At 43.0% G+C, this 22,113-nt stretch overlaps 1 protein-coding gene across 1 annotated transcript; it reads left to right on the top strand.

Annotated features, from left to right (window-relative positions):
• Positions 1-508: 508 nt before the first annotated feature.
• On the top strand, positions 509-22,004 carry LOC129831116 (metaxin-1-like). The gene is made up of 8 exons (XM_055894179.1): positions 509-1,042; positions 10,771-10,840; positions 12,332-12,417; positions 14,848-14,940; positions 19,704-19,886; positions 20,597-20,673; positions 20,784-20,941; positions 21,308-22,004. The coding sequence occupies exons 1-8, from the start codon at positions 962-964 to the stop codon at positions 21,529-21,531; spliced, it is 972 nt and encodes a 323-aa protein (XP_055750154.1). The 5' UTR covers positions 509-961; the 3' UTR covers positions 21,532-22,004.
• Positions 22,005-22,113: the final 109 nt, after the last annotated feature.

Raw genomic sequence — 22,113 nt, 5'->3', positions numbered from 1 at the left:
TGCTGAGGCAGTGAAGAAAGTAGAGGTAGATGGGAAAAGTGGGCAGGATCCTTAGAGGAGTGGTGTGAGTAGTAGATTTTTACCAGTAGATATGGATTGGCCAACAAGTGATATATGTTTCAGTGAGATTGGATTTTTAGCGTTTATAGCAATGGTTATCAACTGTACCGCAGGGATGGAACGTAAGTTGCAGAAAATTGAGGTTGTGGTGGCAGCTGCAGAGAAGTAATTGGGTGTGTTAAGTGGTGGTGTCGCAGCCTTTCAGGTTGTTGGCCTGAGGTAGGACTAAATAGATTTAAATAGTGGAGTAGGGTGGTGTTATTTGTTATAAAAATAAATAAAAATATGTGTGTGGTGTTAGATGGTAGGGTATGTGTTTATTTATTTATTCAAGCCAAGTGTAAGGGGGTTGTACTCCAGTGTAGTAGGTGGCGGTAATACAACATTTATTGGATGCCAACTGCCATTAAACCTCATCGAAGAAGAATATTTTTTTCATTGGTAAACAGCCTCAGTGAACTACCGGTATCTTCATGTATTCACCATCTTTGTCCTCCCTTCTTGTGTCTTCATCAAAGAGCTCATTGTTAAATCTGTGCCTTCATTCAACGTTGCTAAGGAAGTCCTGAGATTGTTGTCAGTGGTTACAGTGGCGCGAACGCCTTGATCACACCGACAGTGTTTAGGGTTTGGTACCCCAGAATGACATTCATTCCCAATGGAACGCTGCGTGTGCCTTGCAGCATTGCGTTGCAGAAGCAGTGCGTTCTGTGTGGATTTATCGAACGTATGCATCAAATTGTATGTAGAGAAGGCTTGACCGAAATGGTAGTAGAATGTGAATGTTTAACTTTTATTGCACACATTCAGATGATGCTGCGTACCATTTTGCACAATGACACTGTCGATGTTATCGAGGCGTTCGCATTTTAGCTTCCGAGTGAAGGGTTAACAAATTAAGATGGCTGCCCCCTTGGAGTTGTACTGCTGGAAAGGCGATTGGGGTTTACCCTCAGTTGATACAGACTGTCTAACCGTTTTGGTAAGAAATACAATAGGTGATTACAATACGTAAATTATTATTCACCGTTACTGTCGTCACATAAATAATGTCCCTTCAACACAAGGCCACAGAGGGTGAGGACTGAGGTGACCTAGCTAGCTAGCTAACGGTTAGCTTCGCTTTGATGAATGACTGGAATGCACACTCATGTTAGCTAGCTAACTAACTACATCATGTGTTATTGACAACTTGAAATGCATTGAACCAACAATCCTAGGCTGGTCAATGATCGTCACGTTCCCATTATGTTAGCTCAGTTATAACATTTAGCTCAAATCCAGTAAAACATGCTCTTATTATTTAGCCAGGTAACGTTAACTAGTTGGATATGGAACTTGGTCAGGGAGCTCTGTCATTATAATTCTGGTTTATCAGCCAATTTCAGGTTTCTGGTTGCTTGCGTTTGACAAGTCAAGTGTGACATGACTTAAACGGCCTACTGTAACGTTACTACATTGTTGGAATATTGTGTTGAGAATTTCTAGTGCTGAATTTGATGACAGTTTGAACTGGCTTCATGTCTTGGTATTAGCTAAAGCCAAGGATCGAGTAACGTAAACTCGTACATTGCCTTGGTCCGTACAATTGCCCTTATTTTAGCGCCCCAAACGTAATACTTCCAGATCAACTGTACTGTCAATACCATTGTAAAGCACAATTTCACCGCTTTCCAACACAATAATTTACATGACCTAAACGCTGCCCGTTTCTGCATAATTCAAGCAGGCAATGAGCCCCGTCGGGTCTTTTTAAAAATGGCGGTTGGGGAAGCGAAATTAATGCGTGATAGTAAGGAGAGATGTTGTGTGGAAAGTTAGCTTTTTTTCACTAGATCTGTCCAACTTATCACCTTATCGCCTCTAAAATGTAAATAAAACACTATAAAGAGTTTATATTATGTGTCATTACATACCTATTTGAAGGTTTGTGTCGAATATGAATCGGGTTTTTAGGGCGGTGCTAAAGTGATCTTAGAAGTAAACAGAGGCTTTAAGAATGATGATCGCATGCAATGATGACGCAAAAAATGACTATGTATCCCCCCTTTTACCCCGTCACTGTCCATTTCTTGTTTTTAAACGATGAGAGAAGTGCTACACCTGGTGGAGAGAGATTGTAAGACAGAAATAGTTGCTTTATGCGTGCTGTACGTTACATGACACGCTACGATGTAACGGAGGGTCGGTTTTTTCAACTTTTCTCCAATACTATAGAGCCATTACCATGTCGATCAACGCTTGAATAGAAACGTGGTTCACTCCCCCGATTTGAGGTCAACACAGTCGCTACAGTCCCATTAGTTTTCTTTGTAGCCTCGTTTGAATGTTGCGGTTGCGCACATCTGTACGGAATGGGGTGAGTTTACGTAAATGGCGTAAATCAGGGGTGTCAAACTCATTCCACGGAGGGCCTAGTGTCTGCAGGTTTTTGTTTTTTCCTTTCAATAAAGCCCTAGACAACCAGGTGTGGGGAGTTCCTAACTAATTAGTGATGTTAATTCATCAATCAAGTATAAGGGAGGAGCGAAAACCCGCAGACACTCGGCCCTCCGTGGAATGAGTTTGACGCCTGTGGCCTAAATTGTCAAAGGTTATGTTAAACGCTTTCCATTCTATTTTGCTAAACTGTCTTTGCTCAGACCCCAATTTCATAATTTGCGAATTTGTAATTTATAGTGTCTTTTTTTTTATTCTTAAAGTGACTGATAAGTGGCCACTGCAATGTCCAGTCCACAATACGTATTCGTTTGTGAAGTGAAACATTTACAATGGCAATAATGTTTTGTTTAGATTTAATTTACTACTTCTAACTAAACATACAATTCTCTGAGGTCATACACCCAAATATTTGTGGACAGATTAAACACTAGGCTAGGCTATTTCATGACTTTAATTACCAGATGGTGTTTGAGATCTTTGACTGTAAGAAAAAGTGTCAATAATTTAACCGATTTAAGGGGTTAGCCTAGTGTTTGCTTTGTATTCGGCATAGGGTAATTAATATGGAAGCTCATTCCTGCAGTGAACATCGGAGGGCTGGTAACATAGAGATCCTATTACATTATTATAATTCCTAATTCTATGGCAGACTTCATTTAACTAACACACAATTGATGTCATTGTGAATGGTGGTGACTGGAAAGGGACCGGCTCTCACTTTAGCCCCCTTTTGTTGGTGTTTTTGGTTTGAACGCTGGCTAGCCTGTTATTACTTGTCTTTGTTTTAATTTACCCAGCATGGATTATCTCACTGTCCAGTGCAGCTGTCTAAACAGCATGCAGCCATCATCATCACCACCACCGCCCAACTAGCAGGGATCTAAGAAACTAGAGAAAAGCCAAGAAAGGGGAAGAAAACATAAATAAGCACACACTCTTCCCCCTGTATAATTGTGTTTCCTATGGAAAGATGCCCTGTTACCCTTCCCCACACCCGCTGCTGACAGGTCTATAAAATCGAGCGTTGACTAAAATACAGTAGAATAGAATACAGTATATACATATGAGATGAGTAAAGCCATATGTAAATGTTATTTAAACATTTATTAAAGTGACTAGTGTTCCGTTCTTAAAGTGGCCAGTGATTCCAAGTCTATGTATATAGGGCAGCAGCCTCTAAGGTGCAGGGTTGCGTAACCGGGTGGAAGCCAGCTAGTGATGGCTATTTAACCGTCTGATGGCCTTGAGATAGAAGCTGTTTTTTAGGCTCTCGGTCCAAGCTTTGATGCACCTGTACTGACCTCTGTGTGGAAGAACTTGACTGGCCTGCATAGAACCCTGACCTCAACCCCAACAAATACCTTTAGGATGAATTGGATCACCGTCTGCGAGCCAGGCCTAATCGCCCAACATCAGTGCCCGACCTCACTAATGCTCTTGTGGCTGAATGGAAGCAAGTCCCCACAGCAAGTTCCCAGAAGTGTGTAGGCTGTTATAGTAGCAAATGTGGGAACCAACTCCATATTAATGCCCATGGTTTTGGGAAAAGATTTTTGAGAATGTGTCCACATACTTTTGGTTATGTAGTGTAAGTTCCAGCAAAATATGTGTAGACATGATTGGGAGCCACAAGGACATTTCCTGCTGCCTGACAAAGGTCTCTGTCAATTACTGTGGCTCCCTCCTTTGTCTGTATTTTTAGGGGATCTGAAACCCAAATGCTTGTCGAGCTTTCTCAATTTACATGATTTGCACTGCACAATACTACCAGGCTCTTACTTTAAAGCTCCAATTCCGTCTATACAGCATAAACCATAGACTACATCATCTCTCTCCCCATCTCAGGCAGGTGTTGGCATAATCGACAGTAGTTAAAACCATGTTAATGAACAATGTTCATTCCACAGCTTCTGTTTAATGACTTAGGCATACTAGGATAGGGATCTAGACCTTAGTGTTTCTTTCGTTTCCCTCGAGCCAGACACACTTCAGCTGGCAAACCCAAATAGCTTTTTTTCTGAAGGAAATGGAATTTAAAAGTGTCAGGCAAATCCCACAGTGGGAAGGAAACACTCCCATTATTTTTCCCGTGGCAAGGAAAAATGTAATGATTTTCATTCTCATCTGCAACAAAGTGGGGTCTCCATTACTAAACCCACAACCGAGGAGGATGAGGGTGGGGTTATGGTTTCTAACGTATGGTACAATGTCCTGAGCCCTCTCTTATTATAACTACAGTCACACACAGAGGCCATATGGGAGGGGTGAAGGTGATTTTCTTATATACACATCCGAGTATTAAGGTTGTCTTCATTCTGAGAGCTTAAAGTGGTCTAATAGCCATTTCACAAGCCGAGATGAACTGTTCTGTGCTGTCCTGGTTACGCATAGGTTAGTTGCTTGAAACATGCTAGAAATTACGATGTAGGGTCAAAGACATATCCAAACCAGACCAGCACAGTTCGGGTCAGCACGATAGTGCCTAAAGGGTAGGCTATGATAATTGAGCTACTCAAAGAGAGATGAGAGCTCTATAGGCCCAAACTGTCTACATTCAGACATAAGGGAATCTACTGTTTAGTTACTGTACTGACATGCTGAGAAAGTGATGTTTGGACTTCATCACACTCAGATTGTGGGAGGGAGGAATGTTCTGCTTAGCTGCTCTAAAGCTGCATAGCAGCCACTGTGGGGTTGGAGGCCACTTGGCAGTGTTATATGATCTGCCATGACAAGGCAGACAGGGCTTTATTTTGTCAGGCCACAGAATGAGTAATCTCATTCAGGTTTCACTTAAGATATTTTCCTAAGTCATGGGCCATTTTCTAAAGCTGTGTCAGTGTTGTCCTGCTCCAGTGAACAAACACATACTGGGCACAAAACACATCAAGGTATTAAAACCTCTTGAAGCTAGGGGGCAGAATTTTTATGTTTGGAAAAATAACGTTCCCAATGTAAGCTGCCTATTTCTCAGGTCCAGATGCTAGAATATGCATATAATTGACAGAGTAGGATAGAAAACACTATAAAGTTTCCAAAACTGTCAAAATATTGTCTGTGAGTATAACAGAACTGATTTTGCAGGCGAAAACCTGAGGAAATCCAACCCGGAAGTGACTCTTATTTTGAAAAATCACTGTTCCATTGCCTGCCTTTCGTCCATTTAAAGGGATATCAACCAGATTCCTTTTCCTATGGCTTCCTCAGGGTGTGAACAGTCTTTAGACATAGTTTCAAGCTTTTATTCTGAAAAATGAGCGAGATTTATCAAATTGCGTCAGTGGATAGCTGAATGTCCTTCCATTAGTTCATGCGTGCGAAAGTTGTAGCTCAACATTTTCTTTATCTCTGTTATTGAATAGTTTACCGTCCGGTTGAAATATTATCGATTATTTAGGTTAAAAACAACCTGAGGATTGATTATTAAAAACGTTTGACATGTTTCTAAGAACTTTACGGATACTATTTGGAATTTTCATCAACCCTTGATGACCTGTTTAAGGCTGTGGAATACTGAACATAACGCGCCAAACAAATGGAGTTTTTTTTATATAAAAATAATCTTTATCGAACAAAAGGAACATTTATTGTGTAACTGGGAGTCTCGTGAGTGCAAACATCCGAAGATCATCAAAGATAAGCGATTAATTTTATTGCTTTTCTGACTTTCGTGACCAATCTACATAGCTGCTAGGTGTTTGTAATGTTTTGTCTAGTGATCGATAAACTCACACAAACGCTTGGATTGCTTTCGCTGTAAAGCATATTTTCAAAATCTGACACGACAGGTGGATTAACAACAAGCTAAGCTGTGTTTTGCTATATTGCACTTGTGATTTCATGAATATAAATATTTTTAGTGTTTTTTTATTTATTTGGCGCTCTGCAATTCAGCGGTTGTTGATGAAAATGATCCCGCTAAAGGGATCCGTGCGTCAAGAAGTTAAGAACCATTGTTTGACAGCATGCATTCACAGTATCAACATCCAGGCCAGTTTACCTAATTTGACTTTCTAGCTACCTGTTTTTTACTTAACAATAAAGGTGTCTTGGTCAGGTGTAGGGTTGCAACAGTCTGGTAACTTACCTACAATTCCCAGGTTTTCTAGAAATCCTGGTTAAAGGATTCTGGATTTTGTACTTATTCCCTCCTGATTCCAGGATATTCCCAACCAGGATTTATGGAAAACTAAATTCTTTAGCAGTCTAGCTTATTTGTAAACTCAGCAAAAAAAAAGAAGTCCTTTCACTGTCAACTGCGTTTTATTTTCAGAAAACTTTTAACATGTGTAAATATTTGTATGAACATAACAAGTTTCAACAACTGAGACATAAACTGAACAAGTTCCACAGACATGTGACTAACATAAATGTAATAATGTGTCACTGAACAAAGGGGGGGTCAAAATCAAAAGTAACAGCCAGTATCTGGTGTGACCACCAGCTGCATTAAGTACTGCAGTGCATCTCCTCTTCATGGATTGCACCAGATTTGCCAGTTATTGCTGTGAGATGTTACCCCACTCTTCCACTAAGGCACCTGCAAGTTCCCAGACATTTCTGGGGGGAATGGCCCTAGCCCTCCCCCTCCGATCCATCAGGTCCCAGACGTGCTCAATGGGATTGAGATCTTCGCTGGCTGTTCGCTGGCCATGGCAGAACACTGACATTCCTGTCTTGCAGGAAATCATGCACAGAACGAGCAGTATGGCTGGTGGCATTATCATACTGGAGGGTCATGTCAGGATGAGCCTGCAGGAAGGGTACCACATGAGGGAGGAGGACGCACAGCGCTGAGATTTCCTGCAATGACAACAAGCTCAGTCCGATGATGCTGTAACACACCGCCCCAGACCATGACGGACCCTCCACCTCCATATCGATCCCGCTCCAGAGTACAGGCCTCGGTGTAACGCTCATTCCTTCGACGATAAACGCAAATCCGACCATCAGCCCTGGTGAGACAAAACCGCGACTCGTCAGTGAAGAGCACCGTTTGCCAGTCCTGTCTGGTCCAGTGATGGTGGGTTTGTGCCCATAGACAACGTTGTTGCTGGTGATATCTGGTGAGGACCTGCCTTACAACAGGCTAACAAGCCCTCAGTCCAGCCTCTCTTAGCCTATTGCGGACAGTCTGAGCACTGATGGAGGGATTTTGCATTCCTGGTGTAACTCGGGCAGTTGTTGTTACCATCCTGTACCTGTCTCGCAGGTGTGATGTTCGGATGTACCGATCCTGTGCAGGTGTTGTTACACGTGGTCTGCCACTGCGAGGACAATCAGCTATCCTTCCTGTCTCCCTGAGGCGCTGTCTTAGGCGTCTCACAGTACGGACATTGCAATGAATTGCCCTGGCCACATCTGCAGTCCTCATGCCTCCTTGCAGCATGCCTAAGGCACGTTCACGCAGATGAGCAGGGACCCTGGACATCTTACCTTTGATGTTTTTCAGAGTCAGTAGAAAGGCCTCTTTAGTGCCCTAAGTTTTGTTTATGGTTCATTGAACAAGCATGGGAAACAGTGAAGATCTGTGAAGTTATTTGGATTTTTACAAATTATCTTTTTTGCTGAATTTAGTTCAGGCCCTCGTTTTAAACATTTCCAGGATGGATTTCAAAATGAATGTGATATTTGGGCCAAGTTTAGGCAATAGCAAACTTTGCTTGTATTTCCTTGTAAATGTCAGTCAGTGTTTGTTTAGTGTACTGTAGGTTTGTATTTCCCTCTATGTGAAATAGGCTATGCATTCCTCTCCATCCCTACGGACACCCAAAAACGAAGATGATTTATAGAGCGCTCCGAGCGCCACAGAGTACCTCAATCCTCAGTGACATTTGCCAACAGTGTTGCGGGTGAGGGTATCTGCGTTTTATGTCTTTTAACTGCGGTTTCCTAGGGGTTTCAGAAAATGGTGGGTGTGAACCTCAGGAAGTCGACTTAGGGGTTCTTCCCCCCTCCTCTCCTTTCTTTTTCTTTCCCCTCTTACTCCTCCTACCACCACAACCACCCAGCTAGATTTTAAGTTGACCTCTGTAAGGGTGACTACTTTTAGCCTACTTTATGCCAAAGCGATGATTGACGTCTTTGTTTTCAATTAAACCCAGCTAGTTTGAGTCTAGGGAATATTGAATGTATCCCCCCCTCAACTTTGAAGAGGCCTAGCCTACATGTAGACCTATTTTAGAGAGTGCAGGTTGGTTGTTTCAGTTTGTTGGCCTGACGTCCTGGGGGTTTAACTTAAAGTTCTTACAGTGAAATGCTTACTTACAAGCCCTAACCAACAATGCAGTTTAACATTTAAAAAATACCTAAAGAAAAATAAGAATAATTAACATAACTAACAAATAATTTAAGGAGCAGCCGTAAAATAACAATAGTGAGGCTATATACAGGGGGTACTGGTACAGAGTCAATGTGTGGGGGCACCTGTTATTCGAAGTAATTGAGGTAATATGTACATGTAGGTAGAGTTAAAGTGACTATGCATAGATAATAACAGAGAATAGCAGCGGTGTAAAAGAGGGGTGCAATGCAAATAATCTGGGTAGCCATTTGATAAGATGTTCAGGAGTCTCTAGGCTTGGGGGTAGAAGCTGTTTAGAAGCCTCTTGGACCTAGACTTGGCGCTCTGGTACCGCTCGCCAGTCTATGACTAGGGTGGCTGGAGTCTTTGACAATTTTTAGGGCCTTCCTCTGACACTGCCTGATATAGAGGTCCTGGATGGCAGGATGCTTGGCCCCAGTGATGTACTGGGCCGTTCGCACTACCCTCAGTAGTGCCTTGTGGTCGGAGGCCGAGCAGTTGCCATACCAGGCAGTGATGCAACCAGTCAGGATGCTCTCGATGGTGCAGCTGTAGAACCTTTTGAGGATCTGAGGATCCATGACAAATCTTTTCAGTCTCCTGAAGGGGAATAGGTTTTGTCGTGCCCTCAAACCATGCTAGTTTGTTGGTGATGTGGACGCCAAGGAACTTGAAGCTCTCAACCTGCTCCACTACAGCCCCGTCGATGAGAATGGGGGCGTGCTCTATCCTCCTTTTCCTGTAGTCCACAATCATCTCCTTTGTCTTGATCACATTGAGGGAGAGGTGGTTGTCTTGGCGCCACGCGGTCAGGTCTCTGACCTCCTCCCTATATACTGTCTCGTCGTTGTTGGTGATCAGGCCTAGCACTGTTGTGTCATCAGCAAACTTAATGATGGTGTTGAAGTCGTGCCTGGCCTTGCAGTCATGAGTGAACATGGAGTACAGGAGGGGACTGAGCACGCACCCCTGAGGGGCCCCCGTGTTGAGGATCAACGTGGCGGATGTGTTGTTACCTACCCTTACCACCTGGGGGGCGGCCCGTCAGGAAGTCCAGGATCCAGTTGCAGAGGGAGGTGTTTAGTCCAAGGGTCCTTAGCTTATTGATGAGCTTTGAGGGCACTATGGTGTTGAACGCTGAGCTGTAGTCAATTAATAGCATTCTCACATAGGTGTTCCTTTTGTCCAGGTGGGAAAGGGCAGTGTGGAGTGCAATAGAGATTGCATCATCTGTGGATCTTTTAGGGCGGTATGCAAATTGGAGTGGGTTTAGTGTTTCTGGGATGATGGTGTTGATATGAGCCATGACCAGCCTTTCAAAGCACTTCATGGCTACAGACGTGAGTGCTACAGGTCGGTAGTCATTTAGGCAGGTTACCTTAGTGTTCTTGGGCACAGGGACTATAGTGGTCTACTTGAAACATGTTGGTATTACAGACTCAGACAGGGGAGGTTGAAAATGTCAGGATATTCTTGCCTTTTGAGTTTGCCTAACGAGATCTCCCGGTCTTTGAAGGAGCCGTTGTGTTATTTAAACATTCACTGACTTTTCAAGAAGGTAATGAGCTTTGTAATCTGGTATTTTGGCCGGAAAAGAGTCATGCACTTCTCTTCAGTTCCAAAGACATGTAATTTCTTCAGTGCGATCTGGAAGAAGTGGTGGTCTTTTTGCTTGATTAGTTTCTCTGTGGTGAAAGAGGCATCTCACTGTCCTAAAGTATAAGGCACCAAAGTAATCCATAAGACTCCATTACTGTGGTCCTGTATGGCTTAGTTGGTAGAGCATGGCGCTTGCACAGCCAGAGTTCTGGGTTTGATTCCTGGGGCCACCAATATGTAAAATGTATGCACGTGTTACTGTAACTTGCTTTGGATAAAGGCATCTACTAAATGGCATTTATTATATTGAGTCATAAGCTTTATTGGAAACTGTTTGCTCATCTGTTTCTCTGTCTTTCTCTCAGGCCTATGCCAAATTTGCTGGTGCTCCACTTAAAGTCCACAAGATCACCAACCCCTGGAGAAGCCCCACAGGTAATTCCAACCCAGAGCACTGTAATGTTCTGTTCTCACTAGTGATGGGGGGATAAAAATCGATACATCTTGCAATATTATTTTGGATGATATTATATTGATATTTTGACTTCAAGTATCAATTTGAAAAGTCGTATTTTTTTGCTAGGTAGCTTGGCTAGCGCTAGTCGGCAGTACCTGTGCCAAAACTCCAGTATTTTTCATCTTCTTTTAAATAGAGGCAACACGTTTTCAGCACTTTTATTTCCATCACTGATCAAAAGTCATTTTCTTATGCTGTCTCGTCTCTCTGCAGCAGGAACACCATTAGGAACACCTGCTCTTTCCATGACATAGACTGGACCAGGTGAAAGCTATGATCCCTTATTGATGTCACTTGTTAAGTCCCCTTCAATCAGTCTAGATGAAGGGGAGGAGACAGGTTAAGGAAGGATTTTTAAGCCTTGAGACAATTGAGACATGGATTGTGTATGTGTGCCATTCAGAGGGTGAATGGGCAAGACAAAGATTGAAATGCCTTTCAACAGGGTATAGGTGCCAGCTACACCGGTTTTAATGTGTCAATAACTGCAATGCTGCTGTTTTTCACACTCAACAGTATCATGTGAGTATCAAGAATGGTCCACCACCCAAAGGACACCCAGCCAACTTGACACAACTGTGGGAAGCATTGGAGTCAACATGGGCCAACATCCCTGTGGAATGCTTTCGATACCGTTTAGAGTTCATGCCCTGACGAATTGAGACTGTTCTGAGTGCAAAAGAGTGTGCAAGTCAATATTATGAAGGTGTTCCTAATGTTTTATACACAGTGTATAGTGAGCAATATGTTTGGAACATCAAATCGCAATCGAATCACAATACATATAGAATCGGGAGAATTGCAATTCTTATCTCATCGGCATCTAAGCAGTTTGATATCGTAATGAGGTTCCTGGAAATTCCCAGCCCTAGTACTCACCATGCCTTTTTGGGAATGACCTCCTCACCGAACTCAGTACAGGGTCACACACAACCTGACTCCCATAGCGTTACTTTACCGTCTGCGTTCACTCACCCTTAGGAACGAAGAAAGCGATGGTTTGATATATGAGAACAGGAAGCTCTTACTTTCCCCCTCTTCTCACTGGAGTAGAACAGGGGTCACAGGTCGTGTGGTAACAGTCAAAAAGGTCAGCGAGCACCTGACGTTCTCATATCTCTCAGTACCACCTCCTTTGTATGTCAGCCCAGTTTTGCTGCACCCTCCTGGCTTCTTCACACCACAGGGGGTTCAGACGACTGAGGTCGTTATGGTTACTGTCTGGATCGTTGTTTTTTGCATTCCTGCTATGCATTTCAGAAGATCGCTATATCATATTAATGTGTTTCCTGAGATGTTAAACACTTCCACGCGTTGTGAGTGAGGTCTGATAATCTGAGCAGCGCGATTGCAATAAATACGACCTTGATAGCACCCTTTCGGCTGACTGCTTTTGTCCTTCATTTCAGGTACCTTGCCGGCACTGAAGACCACAGAGGAAAGTACTCGTAGTCTTTCCAAACCCAGTAATATCATCATTCACCTTAGAAAACAGGTGAGTCCTATTTCCACCATGTCTCTTCCCACAGGGGAGATGAATGGTAAACAGGCGAAAGACAACCTCCCCCTCCACCCCCATCGTTTTGGAGAGGGAACATGTGGGTAACGATGCTCTGCCAAATTATGAGCTGTTCTGTAGGAAACAGATGTGTGTTAATGTAATACTAAATGGTTGAGACATTCTTAGTAACAAACAGGTGAGTGACATCCGGAGCCATTTGTAGATATCGTCATAGTCAGGAACTGATTTCCAATGTGTACTGCTTTTGGCTTCAAGGTATATTCCGTTGCATATACATTTTGGGCATGCAGAATCAAGGCACAAATTCGTTTCACGAGGGTTTTCTTGAGCTCCAGTAACAACATGGTAATCTCTATCCATATCTGGGTGGCAGGGTAGCCTAGTGGTTAGAGCGTTGGGCTAGTAACCGAAAGGTTGCAAGTTCAAATCCCCAAGCTGACAAGGTACAAATCTGTCGTTCTGCCCCTGAACAAGGTAGTTAACCCACTGTTCCTAGGCCGTCATTGAAAATAAGAATTTGTTCTTAACTGACTTGCCTAGTTAAATATAGGTAAAAAAATGAAATAATCTATAGTTGGGTTGGGCACTAGTTATTTAGTTGGTGCGTTCAAGTTAAATCGTCAGTACTCAGTGGCGGTTCACACTCTCGGATTTAAAGTTTATGTTAAACAATTTTTTATGTGATTTATGAGTGGTTGCATTGACCTTTATTGGTAGAAAGTCTTGGCATAGTGATTGCACGGTGTTGGGCTGTAAGCACAACCCCCACCTGTGGACGTCGGGCCCTCATACCACCCTCATGGAGTCTGTTTCTGACCGTTTGAGCAGACACATGCACATTTGTGGCCTGCTGGAGGTCATTTTGCAGGGCTCTGGCAGTGCACCTCCTTGCACAAAGGCGGAGGTAGCGGTCCTGCTGCTGGGTTGTTGGCCTCCTCCACGTCTCCTGATGTACTGGCCTGTCTCCTGGTAGCGCCTGCATGCTCTGGACACTACGCTGACAGACACAGCAAACCTTCTTGCCACAGTTTGCATTGATGTGCCATCCTGGATGAACTGCACTACCTGAGCCACTTGTGTGGGTTGTAGACTCCGTCTCATGCTACCACTAGAGTGAGAGCACCGCCAGCATTCAAAAGTGACCAAAACATCAGCCAGGAAGCATAGAAACTGAGAAGTGGTCTGTGGTCACCACCTGCAGAACCACTCCTTTATTGGGGGTGTCTTGCTAATTGCCTACAATTTCCACCTTTTGTCTATTCCATTTTCACAACAGCATGTGAAATTTATTGTCAATCAGTGTTGCTTCCTAAGTGGACAGTTTCACAGAAGTGTGATTGACTTGGAGTTACATTGTGTTGTTTAAGTGTTCCCTTTATTTTTTTGAGCAGTATATATATATATATATATATATATATATATATATATATATATATACCAAAAATATAAATGCAACAATTAAGATTTTACTCAGTCACAGTTCATATGAGGAAATCAGTCAATTGAAATATATTCATTAGGCCCAAATCTACGGATTTCACATGACTGGGCAGGGGTGCAGCCATGGTTGGGCCTGAGAGGGCATAGGCCCACCCACTGGGGAGCCAGGCCCAGCCAATCAGAATTCGTTTTTCCCCCACAAAAGGGATTTATTACAGACAGAAATACTCCTCAGTTTCATCAGCTGTCCGGGTGGCTGATCTCAGACAATCCGTCAGGTGAAGAAGACGGATGTGGAGGTCCTCGGCTGGCGTGGTTACATGTGGTCTGCGGTTTTTAGTCCGGTTGGACGTAATGCCAAAATCTCTAAAATTATGTTGGAGGTGGCTTATGGTAGAGAATTGAACATTCAATTCTCTGGCAACCGCTCTGGTGGATTTTCATGCAGTCAGCATTCCAATTGAACATTCCCTCAACTTGAGACATCTGTGGCATTGTGTTGTGTGACTTGTGTGACAAAGCTGCACATTTTAGAGTGTCCTTTTATTGTCTCTAGCACAAGGTGCACCTGTGTAATGATCATGCTTTTTAATCAGCTTCTTGATATGCCACACCTGTCAGGTGGATGGATTATCTTGTCCATTGAGAAATGCTCACTAACAGGGATGTAAACAAATGTGCACAAAATTAGATAAATAAGCATTTTGTGCCTATAGAACATTTCAGGGTTCTTTCATTTCAGCTCATGAAACATGAGACCAACACTTTACATGTTGCGTTTATGTTTTAGTTCAGTATAGATTCCTCTCTGTGCTTTGTAAAGGCCTTTTCACCAGAACCTTTGCTATGACAGCCTTTTTTCCTGGTGAATTCTATTGACTATTTTGTAACGGCATCCATACTCTCATCTAGGACCTGATATCCCATATCTAAACTAAGTGACTGACTGTCCTTGTCTTTCAGAAATACAACGCTGACTATGACCTCTCAGCCAAGGAAGGGGCGGACACTCTCGCCTTTGTGTCACTACTGGAGGAGAAACTGCTGCCCGCATTGGTGAGATAACGTCTGCATGTGGAGAGGGCGAGGGAAGGCCGGAGGAAAGAGATGACAGTTTGTTTTTCTCTCTTCACATACGTAGAACATAGAAAGGGAAAGTGAGATGAGAAGACGGGTAAAGGGTGGATATGGTTTAGCAGATCAGGGTAAAACAGGGGCATGGGTTCAACACACACACTCACAAATAACCATATCCACATCTTAACATTCCCATTATTGACTTTCTATGGTGGTTGATGATGATCCAAACAATATCAAAGGTCTCGGCTCGTTCAGTCTGTGCCAGGGGGAGGAGTTGGAGTTACCCCTGTGGATTCAGGAATGCTTGCAAGTCATTGAAAAGGGGAAATAAATTCTGTCTGACACCATACCCAAACCGGGCGCGTGTGTTCGTCCACCCGCCATCGTGCGCAAATTGATTTTGTCCCCCCCACACCAAACGCGATCACGACACGCAGGTTGAAATATCAAAACAAACTCTGAACCAATTATATTAATTTGGAGACAGGTCGAAAAGCATTAAACATTAATGGCAATTTAGTTAGCTAGCTTGCTGTTGCTAGCTAATTTGTCCTATTTACCTAGCTTGCTGTTGCTAGCTAATTTGACCCGGGATATAAACGTTGAGTTGTTATTTTACCTGAAATGCATAAGGTCCTCCGACAATTAATCCACACATAAAACAGTCAACCAAATCGTTGCTAGTCATCGCTCCTCCTTCCAGGCTTTTTCTTCTTTGGACTTTATATGGCGATTGGCATCTAACTTTCATAGAATTACCACCACGACGACCGACCTCAATTCGTCTTTCAATCACCCATGTGGGTATAACCAATGAGGAGATGGCACGTGGGTATCTGCGTCTATAATCCAATGAGGAGATGGGAGAGGCAGAACTTGCACCACGCTCAGCGTCACAAATAGAACTGACTTCTATTTTAGCGCCTGGCAACGCAGACACTTGTTGGCATGCGCGATCAGTGTGGGTGCAATGATTTGAATAACATGTATGTGTACATTTATTTTGCGACGCGAGCGGTTTTATCAGCATGTGACCCACTCCTAATCAATATCACCTTTTTTAAATGCTTTCGCCTGGCATGACCTTCAGTGGGCAAGGTTAAATGCCAGGTTTTTGTCTTGGTAATGCAATTGCTCTCTTAATATTACATGAAAAGTAAGTTATTGTGAAATATGCTTTAGAACTATGAAATAATAGATTTCTACTCAGCTTAATGTTGAAGGGAAAGTAGGCATTCATCGTCAAAGCTTTTGAAGCTTAATTGAGCATTGATTAGCAGCGATAGTACCCAGCTCTATGGTAATGTACCAATTTTCATTCTAGCATACCACTTAGTGTGCAGCAATGTATTGGGCATGTATTCTTAGTAGTAGGCTAATATGGACATTGGAACATGGCTCAGGGACAGTGATTGAGCAAGACAGGCTTGCCTGTGTTTACTGTTTGGGCCCTGTGGAGAATCCTCATAAGTTTACTGTGTCCAACCTGGGCTGCATTTCCTGTATAAAAGTGTCTGGCTTCCTGTGTAAAAAAAGGTGATCATGAAACAGTCGACAGACGTTGTCTCTGAGGGGAAGGAGATGCGTCTGGAAACAAGCGGAAGAGTCTCAAGTACGTTTGACCATACCTGGGGTGACCCCTTGCATCTGCACTGAGCCCCTGGGAATAGAGCAGCAGTGTGGCCTTACTATTAGGAAAATGGCACCCCAAGATGGTCAGGTTAAATGTCGTTGTGCCCCTGGTTAAATCTCATGAATTATGTCATCAAATTCAAAATTGGAGTCCTAGCCATTGATACTATTTCCAACAATAGGATCAACTGTTTCCCATATTGGAAAGTCAGGGTGGTCCTGTTCTATTAATTCTGTCTGATATTGGGAGTTGACCGTTTGATAACCTATGGTGTTGACAGGGTAGGAACTACTGTGGAACACGCACGTTTCTCCACCTTGAAAAGATCACAGGTGTGTTTTGAAAAAAGGTGCATTTGATCTTCATTGTTGTGTGTTGGATCAATAACGTGCCTTTGATAATTTGTTGTAGTTACTCTAGCAGTACATAATGGTCGCAATCTATGGTACCTGCCTCTTCTGTTCTCCTCCATCCATTTACAGCGCCTTCAGAAAGTTTTCATACACCCTTGACTTATTCCACATTTTGTTGTTACAGCCTGAATTCAAAATTGATTAAATACTTTTTTTTCTACACACAGTACCCCATAATGACAATGAAAACATGTTTTTAGAAACGTTTGCAAATTTATTGAAATTGAAATGCACTACATGACCAAAGGTATGTGGACACCTGCTTATCGAACATCCTCATTTGAAAATCATGGGCATTAATATGGAGTTGGTGCCCCTTTTTGCTGCCATAACAGCCTCCACTCTTCTGGGAAGGCTTTCCACTAGATGTTGGAACATTGCTGCGGGGACTTGCATCCATTCAGCCACAAGCATTAGTGAGGTTGGGCAATTAGGCCTGGCACGCAGTTGGCATTCCAATTAATCCCAAAGATGTTTGACAAACCATTTCTGTATGGACATGGCTTTGTGCAAAAGGCCTTCCCTAAACTGTTGCCACAATCACAGAATCGTCTAGAATGTCATTGTATGCTGTAGCTTTAAGATTTCCCTTCACTAGCACAAACCATGAAAAACAACCTCAGACCATTATTCCTCCTCCACCAAACTTTACAGGTGGCACTATGCATTCGGGCAGGTAGTGTTCTCCTGGCATCCGTTAAACCCATATTCGACCGTCAGACTGCCAGATGGTGAAGCGTTATTCATCACTCCAGAGAACGCGTTTCCACTGCTCCAGAGTCCAATGGCGAAGAGCTTTACACCACTCCAGCCGACGCTTGGCGTTGCACATGGTGATCTTATGCTTGTGTGTGGCTGTTTGGCCATGGAAACCCATTTCATAAAGCTTCCAACCAACAGTTATTGTACTGATGATGCTTCCAGAGGCAGTTTTGAACTCGGTAGTGAGTGTTTCAACCAAGGACAGACAAGTTTTACTTGCTCATTCTGTGAGCTTGTGTGGCCTACCATTTCGTGGCTGAGCTGTTGTTGCTCCTAGATGTTTCCAATTCACAATAACAGCACTTATAGTTGACCGGGGAGCTCTAGCAGGGAATAAATTTGACAAACTGACTTGTTGGAAAGGTGGCTTCCTATGACAGTGCCATGTTGAAAGTCACTGAGATCTTTAGTAAGGCCATTCTACTGCCTATGTTTGTCTATGGAGATTGCATGGCGGTGTGCTCAATTTGATAGACCTGTCAGCAACAGGTGTGGCTGAAATAACCAATCCATTACTTTAAAGGGGTGTCCACATACTTTTGTATATATAGTGTATCTCCTTTTACATAAATATTCACACTCCTGAGTCAATACATGTTACACCTTTGGCAGTGATACACCTTTGGCAGTGATTAAAGCTGTAAGTCTTTCTGGGTAAGTCTCTAAGAGCTATGCACATCTGAATTGTACAACATTTGCCCATTTTTATTATATTCTAAATTCTTTAAGTTCTATCAAATTGGTTGTTGATCATTGTTAGACAACCATTTTCAAGTCTTGCAATAGATTCAAGCAGATTTAAGTCAAAACTGTAACTCGACCACTTGGGAACATTCACTGTCTTCTTGGTAAGCAACTCCAGTGTAGTTTTGGCCTTGTGTTTTAGGTTATTGTACTGCTGAAAGGGAATTAATCTCAGAGTGTCTGGTGGAAAGCAGACTTAACCAGGTTCTACTCAAGGATTTTGCCTGTGCTTAGCTCCATTACATTTCTTTTTTTATCCTGAAAAACTCCCCGGTCCTTAACGATTACAAGCATAACCATAACATGATCCAGCCACCACTATGCTTGAAAATATGGAAAGTGGTAATCAGCAATGTGTTTTATTGGATTTGCCCCAAACATAACACTTTTGTATTCAGGACAAAAAGTGAAATCCTTTTCCACATTTTTTTGCACTATTACTTTAGTGCCTTGTTGAAAACAAGATGCATGTTTTGAGATATTTGTTTTCTGTACAGGCTATCTCCTTTTCACTCAATCAATTAGGTTAGTATTGTGGAGTAACTACAATGTTGTTGTTCCATCCTATCACAGCCATTAAACTGTGGTAGGAAGAACGCCTATATCTTCGTAGAGACTGGGTGTATTGATACACCATCCAAACTATCATAAATAACTTCACCATGTTCAATGTTTGCTTTTTTTATTTGTACCCATCTACCAATAGGTGTCCTTCTTTGTGAGGCATTGGAAAACCTTCCTGGTCTTTGTGATTGAATCTGTGTTTGAAATTCACTGCTCGACTGAGTGATGATAATTGTATGTGTGGGTTACAGAGATGAGGTAGTCATTCACAAATCATATTAAACACTATTGTTCCACATAGTGAGTCCATGCAACTTATTACGTGACTTGTTAAGCACATTTCTACTCCTGAACTTATTTAGGCTTGCCATATGAAAGGGGTTGAATACTTATTGACTCAAGACGTTTCAGCTTTTCATTGTTAGATAATTTGTTTAAATTATTATTATATATCTTTTTTAATTGATTTCACTTTGACATTATAGGTAATTGTGTGTAGGCCAGTAACAAAAAAATTCAATTTTAAATTCAGGCTAAAAAAGTCCAGGGGTATGAATACTTTCTGAATGCACTGTATATGTCTGTCCCTGCCTTTCTCTGTCTCTCTCCATCTCCCTCCTCAGATCTACACACAGTGGGTGGACTCAAAAAACTATGTGGACGTGACACGGCGCTGGTACGCCGAGAACATCCCCTTCCCACTCAACTTCCTGCTGCCCAACCGCATTCACAACCAGCAACTGGAAAGGCTGAGGCTGGTGAGGGGAGACCCCACACTGGAGCCTGGGGAGCAGCTGGAGAAGGAGGTGAGGAGGAACGGTTGAGGGTGAGAAAGACATATTATGAAAGAAGATAAGAGAGTGTGAATTGACACAATGGGATTCTGCAAATGGGCAGGTAGCAGGTGAAGGGATGAGATAGAAGGTGAAGAAGAGGGTGATGTAGAAGAGAGGAACAAAGAGTTTATTCAGACGGTGAGAATGAAGAGATGGAGGGGAGTGATGAAAGAAGGTCTTGAGAAGGAGGTGAAAAACGAGTATCACCGCAGGGCATAAATTAGGGGTTATACGGTCAAGTCTATGGAAGGACTATTATCACTAAAAATGGCAGCTAGCTATTACTAGAGGACCTTGAATTGGCTCTTTGGTACACTGACATGGAGAGGGTAGTTCATAGCATTCCCAAAAAGCCAAAACAGTCTGTGTTTTCACAACACACGGTAATTGGGTCAGGCGGTTTATCTCCATGGTAAAGGGGGTATTGTTTTTTTGTGCTATACTTTATTGACTCGAACTCTGGGTGGGCAACTCCGGTCCTTGGCAGAGTTGCCCATCCCTGGTTTAACTGTGCACACAACAATGTTCTGACTTCGTTGAAGGATGGTTCATAAATAAGCCCCATGTGCACTTGCTCGCTGACTATCTTTTTCATGAATGCAGATACAGCTGTTCAGGCTGTGAATGCCTCTGTGTGTCCATGCTGATGCTTGTCTGGGGGCTTTGCATCTTTTCCACAGCTCTACCATGATGCGCTAGAGTGCATGACCCTGCTCTCTCAACGGCTGGGCTCACACAAGTTCTTCTTCGGGGATTCGTAAGTGGCTGCTGTGTGCAAACTGCAAACAAATTTCATTTATAACACGTTTGCCACACTGTCTTTCATATGCGTGTGTGTATACTGCCATTTGTGGATTGTCTCCACAGCCCATCCTCTTTGGATGCCTATGTGTTTGGTCACCTAGCCCCCCTGCTGAAGGTGAAGCTGCCCAATGGGAAACTCCAGCAACACCTCAACTCCCTGGACAACCTGCGGCACTACTGCACCAACATCCTCATCCTCTATTTCCCCTCAGAGGGCGGAGGTAAATTCCCTGGAGTATTATTTCTCGACTCCGGTCCTCGAGCAGTACCCCCAACCGTACACACATTTGTTGTAGCACAGGACAAACACACCTGATTCAAATAGTCAAGTGGATGATTGGTTGACTGGTTGATTCAGGTGTGCTTGTCCGTGGCTACAACAAAAAAGTTGTACTGTTTGGGATACTCGAGAACCAGAGTTTAAAAATGCTGATCTTGAGAGCCTAGTCTAGCAGTCTGATACTCAATTCCAAAACACTGAAAACTCTAACTGTATTGAGAATCTATTGCTAAAATGTTAGATCCACTGTGTGCAGAGACATGCTTTCTGCTCTTTGACTCTCATCCTGTTTTTTCTTCTGTTTTAGAGCCACCCATTAGCAAGGTGTCAGTCCATTCGGACAGTAGTGACTTTGACAGCGAGCCCCATAAACGACGCAAGCAGATCCTGTCGGTCCTGTTCGCCATGGGCTCGATGCTGGGCTACGCCATTTTGATGGGGATCGTCAGCATCCAGCACATCCGACCGCAGGCAGCGCTAGTGGGACACGGCCACATCGAAGAGGGAGGCGAGGAAGAGGAAGAGGAATGAGCAGTACTGAGCTCGGTACTGTCTCGGTGTAGGACCAGGTGCAGGTGCTGGAGGTGCTGTGAGGGGAAAATGGACGCTCTCTGACTTATTCTGTGCATATTGACGGAGAATAAAGGGACAGGAATTACGTTCCTCAAAAATCTCAATCTCCCACAATGCACGATAATCCTCTGTCAGTTCAAACCACTTCTAGGCATCCACAAACATGCCTAGTTATGCAGTCTCTGTTTTTGGTGCTTGATTTTTGTTTTCTCGACATCCCAGGAAGGCATACCTTTTCTTGTCTCAGAATCTTCAAGAACGCTTTAATTTAATTCAAGAATGGTATGCCTTTCCTTTTTTTCAGGTTTCTTTCTTTCAGGTAGAGGTTATAAGGGTTGAGCCACTTTCTGAAATGTTTTGTCAGGTTTCACTTAAACAAACAGAATTTTGACTTGATTTCAGGTCATTAAAAGTAAAAATGCTGAACCATCTGTCACAAGGTGTTTGTTGTATGTTTGCCAACATTCTAGTTTCTCCAAGCTTCAAATATGTTACCCTACCCCTAAAATCACAATGGAAAACATAGACAGAATTATACAG

This window comes from Salvelinus fontinalis, chromosome 32 (genome assembly GCF_029448725.1).
Source record: "Salvelinus fontinalis isolate EN_2023a chromosome 32, ASM2944872v1, whole genome shotgun sequence".
Taxonomy (NCBI): domain Eukaryota; kingdom Metazoa; phylum Chordata; class Actinopteri; order Salmoniformes; family Salmonidae; genus Salvelinus; species Salvelinus fontinalis.
Note: the sequence above shows the minus strand (reverse complement) of the source record. Positions and strands in the feature narration are given on the sequence as shown.